The sequence below is a fragment of the Eucyclogobius newberryi genome, unplaced genomic scaffold (genome assembly GCF_026437365.1).
Source record: "Eucyclogobius newberryi isolate DKJ021-1_F unplaced genomic scaffold, fEucNew1.0.hap1 SCAF_19, whole genome shotgun sequence".
Classification (NCBI taxonomy): domain Eukaryota; kingdom Metazoa; phylum Chordata; class Actinopteri; order Gobiiformes; family Gobiidae; genus Eucyclogobius; species Eucyclogobius newberryi.
Genome location: NW_027315823.1, coordinates 24,932,293 through 24,939,352, shown reverse-complemented (window position 1 = coordinate 24,939,352; position 7,060 = coordinate 24,932,293). Strand labels below are relative to the sequence as shown.

The 7,060-nt window shown below is 43.1% G+C and overlaps 1 protein-coding gene across 1 annotated transcript in view; it reads right to left on the bottom strand.

Annotated features, from left to right (window-relative positions):
* The window catches only part of fkbp5 (FKBP prolyl isomerase 5), a 25,650-nt gene extending 21,775 nt beyond the window's left edge, over window positions 1-3,875 (bottom strand). Inside the window, exons 1-4 of the mRNA XM_072452416.1 lie at window positions 3,751-3,875; window positions 2,985-3,129; window positions 2,319-2,461; window positions 946-1,060 (exon numbers count right to left, since the gene is read on the bottom strand). Of these exons, the coding sequence (XP_072308517.1) occupies window positions 946-1,060; window positions 2,319-2,461; window positions 2,985-3,129; window positions 3,751-3,855 (508 nt within the window). The 5' untranslated portion in view covers window positions 3,856-3,875. The remainder of the gene's footprint in view (window positions 1-945; window positions 1,061-2,318; window positions 2,462-2,984; window positions 3,130-3,750) is intronic.
* Between the last annotated feature and the right edge of the window lie 3,185 nt (window positions 3,876-7,060).

Below are 7,060 nucleotides of genomic sequence, written 5' to 3'. Positions count from 1 at the left end.
GAATAAAAAGTATGTATGTATTAGTTTAGTTTATTGGCCATTTGTAGTTTGAAAACCACATTAGAAAACAGGGCCAGATTGTTCTTGGCCCTCAGGCTTCCTGGTGAATTGCCCCACATTATCCTGAGACGCTTAAAATCCTCCACCATTATAACCTCCATATCATAACATAAGAGATGGATGTGGTAAGAATGTTTTTAGTTTTCTTAAATTGACTGTGTGCAGCGCTTTGAGAACAGTCTTGTTTACAAAATGTGCTCTATAAATAAAGATGGATGGAATGTTTCTGGCTCTACTGTCTCCATCTGCGAATGGGAGCGCGTCAGTCCTGGACCATCTACAGCCTGTTTGTGTTCTGTTCGTGGGAGTAAGATCTCTCCTTCACTGTGGTTCTACTTGAAGTTTCTACTTTTTCTAGTTTTTGTGTGATTAGAAAGAGGGTCTAAGGACAGGGGATGCTGGGACATTTATCCATTTGTTTATTTCCCGTGAACGTTGGTTAATCTAATTTACTATAAGAATAATTTTGTTAAGTCCTGCGTGACAACCGCTGCTGTGATATTGGGCTTTACAAAAATAATGGATGGAATGGAATGTCCTGAGGCTGAATTAAAGTGTGATTGCACTTTAGAGAAGATCAGCTAAAAGCAACTTTTTTGAATGATTCACAGTACTGACCATGTGGCCCTTTCTGAAAACAGTTTGGACACTCGTGATATAGATACATTCTCTCTCCCCTCCACTTTACTGCACACCCAATGGCCCCCGCCCCCTTCCTTCACCAACATATGATACACCTTTATTAACACATCTACTGTACATATCTCCCTTCATTACCCCTCTGCCTGTTGTGTTAGGTTTTCGCACAGCACAGCACGCATTTGTCTCACTATTTATCATTTCTAAAGCACCATCATTATTCTGCCGGTAGAACACAAGGTTTACCATGAACAGTTGCTCCATCGTTGGGACTCACAAACCCGTCCCCTTTGATCTTGATTCTTCTCACGATGCCCCCGTCGTCAGTCAGCAACTCGCCCTCAAAGTTCAGCAGCTCCATCTGTCAAAACGTATTACAATTGAGTGCGATCAGTACAAATTGAAATGAGCAACCCAGCTGTTGTACGAATGACCACACAATGATAAATAAAACGCAATATTTTCCAACATTTCCACAGTCAATCAACTCACAAAGTTTACCTAGAACGCCCTCAAGGCATTCTGAAAACAACTCAATCGTTCCGTGCGATTAAACAATTATTACAATTCAATTGGGCAGACGTTTTATGTGCTTTTTACGGCCCACTACAAATGCCATCATTAGAAAGAGAACATCTTGTAACAACACGGGACAAGTATTCAATTTCTCTATTAAGGAATACTGGGATGAATCATAACAGACAAGATTGAGATTATGACTCAGAGCAGTGTAACACGCACCTACAACAACAAAGGAGTTACAAAGAAGAGTACAGAGAAGAAGTGCATTCATCCATCTTCTTCTGCTTATCCCTCACATAGAATAAGTAATATAGTGTATATATAAGTATTATGTTAAAGTGCATATGACTGGGTTTCTTTCTTGTACTCTTTTCAATACAATATAAAGTAATTAATACTTTGTTTGGTGGGATAGAAGGCCCACCTGTAGTAAATATGGGTCATAGTTTTACATCAGTCAAAACTAGTTAAAATTCGTGGGCAAATCTTGATATAATTGTTCTAACTATTATGTTCTCATGAAATGTGTAGTTGAAACTGTTTATGCATTTTAAGATTTCAGAAATTGGAAGCTGGCCAATTTGACTGAAAAGCGTGAACGTTGATATTAGGGCTCCGCATTATTTATACACAGAAGAATATAGACTATAGAATATAAACGGATACGCATACTAATTAAATTTGAACACTGCAAAAATATATATATATACATTCAAATTACTTTCATCTTAATTTCGGGAGTTTTAACTACCAGTAGTTTACCTGTTTCCGAGTGTTACTTACTTTGATAGACAGATTTTTTTGCCAGTGGTATAAGAAAGGTTTCTGCCACCCATTGACATTTTTTGTTCTCAATTCAAGCAAAATCGTACTGTAAAAACCTCAAACTACTCAAATCCAATAAAAATCAGAATTCAAGTCATTTTAACCAAAGCTACATAATTACTTAATCTATATAATATATCACATATATTATGTATATTTTATACATGAAGCACTGGTGGGTTTATATTGTAAACCCACCAGTGCTTCATGTAAAACCAAATGAAAGGAACACAGTATTCAAAGTCAGCAATGCATGGGAATATTGTAGCTACCTCAAAGATGATTGTGGAGTTGGGAGGGATTTTGTCTGGATTTCCAGCACATCCATAACCGTATTCAGGCTTACACAACAACATGGACACCTCTCCTCGCTGCATAGATAAGACTCCTATGTCCCACGCCTTGAGCACTTGGCCTGAGGGAGAAAAACAATAGCAAAGACATTATTAAGTCTCGCTGCTGTACCTTTACAGCATCGGCGAGACTTAAAATGATTCAGGCTTACCGGTAGTAACTTAACTAATACTCTAACCCTAATTCCTAACCATAACCTTAATTAAAGTCTTGGCTTGGTCTACGCTTGAATCATGTTTAATAAACTATATGTTCATTAGGAATTAGGTCTTTGTTCATGTTTTGTTGAGGCAAATTAAGGTGAAGTTATCATAAAGTGGTACAAAATGTTCATTATGAATTATGTCTTTGTTCATGCTTTGTAGTTACCATAAAGTGGTAGCCAACCTTTCACTGGTATGTGCTCACTGCTGACTTCACAAAATAAAGTTACATAGAGTCCTGTAGATAAAGGCTAAAGCTAAACAGGCAAAGGAATGCTGTTGGGAGGAGACGCAATGCTTTTACATGCAAGTAGACTTTATAAATCACACTACGAAGACGCAAAAGCAAGACTATGAATAATCTGCAGAACAGCCACATACCTTTTCCCACGTTGAAGCTAAAAGACTCTTTGCGCTCTCGGCTGCTGTCAAACGTTTCCCCGGAGAGAAACTTCCCTGTATAATGTACAGTTACTTTGTCTCCGATCATAGGCCGGTCACCATTCTGTCCCTGGCGCATCACAACCTGAAAACACAACAACAAAAACACATTACAAACAAATAAATTCATTCACATTTAGGGTGCATTCACAGAAATCTCTGTTTTTGTTCTGGTCTAGTCTTAGTTAAGGTCTTAGGAATGGGTAATATGGCAGTATATGGCAAAAGAACATAAACAATACAGGTACAATTTAACACACAAACGCAAACACAAACACATACACACACATATTCAGACATGCTGCCTAAGTCTAAAGTCTGCTCCAAACCATATTCTTTTACTGCCAGAGAATACAGTGTAGACCTCGCAATTAAAATACAAGAGTATCATCAGATTAGAAATTGTTACATTAGGGAACTGCACACAAGTTATTTGAAATGTCAATGCAAACGTATTTAATAAACAAGCGAAATAAACGAAATCCCTGTGAGTACAATTTTAACTGCACTACTATTCTTTAATAGTATTACTACTCTAGTACTAACCCTAACCCATGTATTACACACACAAAAAACCTTACAACAAAGTTTTCCTTCAAAACAACCAAAATTATACTCAATATATAACTATGTAACTAGTAATTCAAGTTATACTTACTACACAAGTAAAACTATCTTGTAAAAGTATGTTTGCAGATATATTTACCTTGATAACTCCTTGGTCTTTCTTCGGTGTTATATCAACGCCTTTTGAGACAAACGTTGCCGGTACAGCCTGACTGTCCAATGGCAAATCCTGGTCAGTAGTCATCTTCTCCGACCACTTTACGACTGAAAAAAAAAGAGAAGAAAATGCACAAACCGTTTCAAACTTTCAATGTATGGTAAAGCAATATTGTATAATCACATTTGTGGAGGTGGTCAAAAAAGTCACGATCTACTAAACAGAAAAAAAGAAAACGATTTTCATAACAGGTTTATGTAAGATTCTATTCAGGGAGACCTACTAAATCAACAGTTTCTCAGGAACTGTGACCCCACAGCAAAACGAAAAAAACATTTCTGTTTTTTGAAATACCCTAGTTCTAAATCTGATGTAAAACTCCACACCACTAAAAAAGTGGGTCACTTGATTCTATTGTTCCACGCACCACATCAAAACTGAGACTAAACCTGAAAGTTAATCTGGACTAGATTGGGATTAAACAAGGACCAGAACAGGACCAGAACAGGACCAGAACATGACCAGTACATGGCCAGAACATGACCAGTACATGACCAGTACATGGCCAGAACATAACCAGTACATGACCAGTACATGACCAGTACATGACCAGTACATGGCCAGAACATGACCAGTACATGGCCAGAACATGACCAGTACATGACCAGTACATGGCCAGAACATGACCAGTACATGGCCAGAACATGACCAGCACATGACCAGTACATGACCAGCACATGACCAGTACATGACCAGTACATGACCAGAACAGGACCAGTACATGACCAGTACATGGCCAGAACATGACCAGTACATGGCCAGAACATGACCAGTACATGGCCAGAACATGACCAGTAAATGACCAGTAAATGGCCAGAACATGACCAGTACATGGCCAGAACAGGACCAGTACATGACCAGTACATGACCAGTACATGACCAGTACATGACCAGAACAGGACCAGTACATGGCCAGTACATGACCAGTACATGACCAGTACATGACCAGAACAGGACCAGTACATGGCCAGAACAGGACCAGTACATGACCAGTACATAAGATAAGATAAGATATGATAAGATATTCCTTTATTGTCCCACATGGGGAAATTTCATTGGTGCAACGCAGGTAGATACAGAGGTAGATCCAGAAGAACAGATCACTTATAGGAAGTCTGAAAAACACTTTCAGTAGAAGATCTCCTATAAATAAATAAAAACTCCCATAGACAAATAAATAAATAAATACATAAATACCATTGCATGTGATCACGACAGTAATTGCACATGAATATGTGTCACGACAGCACATAGATTGCACATGAATTTCACATGAATTGCACATGAATTCCAACAGCAATTGCACATATGACAGAGTTGCACATCAGTATTAGGTTAGGTCAGTATTGCGAGTGTTCAGTACTAACAGTTTTTGTTATAAAGTCTGACAGCAGCAGGAAGGAAAGACCTACGGAACCTTTCCTTCGCACATCGAGGGTGGATCAGTCTCTCACTGAAGCTGCTCTCCAGAGCGGACAGAGTGTCCTGCAGGGGGTGACACTCATGGTCCAGCATAGATGTGAATCTAGCCAGGACCCTCCTGTCCCCCACCTCCTGCACCGAGTCCAGAGCACAGCCCAGGACGGAGCTGGACTTCTTGATGACTCTGTCCAGCCTCTTCCTCTCCCTCTCTGTGATGCTGCTGCTCCAGCAGGCCACACCGTACAGGAGGGCTGATGCCACCACAGAGTCGTAGAAGGTCTTCAGGAGTGGCCCTGTCACTCCAAAAGACCTGAGTCTCCTCAGGAGGTAGAGCCGACTCTGGCTCTTCCTGTACAGTGCGTCTGTGTTATGAGTCCAGTCCAGTTTGTGGTTCAGATGAACACCCAGGTACTTTTATGAGTCCACTCTCTCAATGTCCCGTCCCTGGATGTTCACTGGTGAGGGGGCAGTGGGGTGGCGTCTGCGGAAATCCACCACCATCTCCTTGGTCTTCCCCGCGTTGATGAGGAGGTGGTTCCGCTGACACCAGTCCACAAAGTCCTGCGCCAGTCCTCTGTATTCCGCGTCATCGTCGTCTGTGATGAGTCCGATGATGGCAGAGTCGTCAGAGAACTTCTGCAGGACACAGCTGTCCGTGTCATGTCTGAAGTCTGCAGTGTAAAGGGTGAAGAGAAAAGGCGCGAGGACAGTGCCCTGGGGCGCCCCCACACTGCAGGTCCGAGTGTCAGACACACAGTTCCGGGCTCTCACAAACTGGGGTCGGTCTGTGAGGTAGTCCAGGATCCACTCTGCCAGGTCATAGTCCACACCAGCCGTCTCCAGCTTGTCCCTCAGGAGCAGCGGCTGGATGGTGTTGAAGGCACTGGAGAGATCGAAGAACAGGATCCTCACAGAGCTGCCAGGCTTTTCCAGGTGAGAGAGAGAGCGGTGCAGCAGGGAGATGACGGCGTCCTCCACTCCGATGCCAGACCGATATGCAAACTGCAGCGGGTCCATGGCTGAGCTCACGGTGGAGCGGAGGTGGTCCAGGACTAGCCGCTCCAGTGTCTTCATCAGGTGGGACGTGAGAGCCACTGGCCTGAAGCTGTTGAGGTCTTTGGGGCGCGGTGTCTTAGGCACAGGTACCAGACAGGAGGTCTTCCAGACCTGTGGTACCACCCTCAGCTTCAGGCTCATGTTGAAGACATGCTCCATAACTCCACACAGTTCATCTGCGCAGGACTTAAGGAGCCTGGGGCTGATGCCATCAGGTCCTGCTGCCTTCCTCACTTTAATCCTCTTCAGCTCACTCCTCACCTGTGCTGCTGTGACAGTCAGTGGTTGGCAGGGGGACCATGTGCTGGGGGGATGGGTGAGTCCAGGCGAAGTGGGGAGCTGATGGTCCGGGGCAGATAAGCGAAGAGGAACAGATGCAGGGCATTGTCCAGCTGTGGAAGAGGGAGCATGCAGCTGTGCAGGGGGAGGGGCGGGTGACCGATCAAACCTCAAGAAGTGAGCATTTAAATCATTCACCCACTGTAGATCCCCCTCTGTCTGGGCAGGGGGGATTTTGAAGCCTGAGATGGTTTTCAGGCTCCTCCACACTCCCTGAATGTTCTTTTGCTGCAGCTGCTCCTCCATCCTCCTCTTGTAGCTGGCCTCAGCCTGCCTGATCTTCCTCCTCAGCTCCTTCTGCACAGTCCTCAGCTCCTCCTTGTTCCCTGACCTGAAGGCTCTCTTCTTCTCCTTCAGCAGAGCCTTCAGTTCACGGTTAATCCATGGCTTGTTGTTTGGAAAACACCGCACCGTC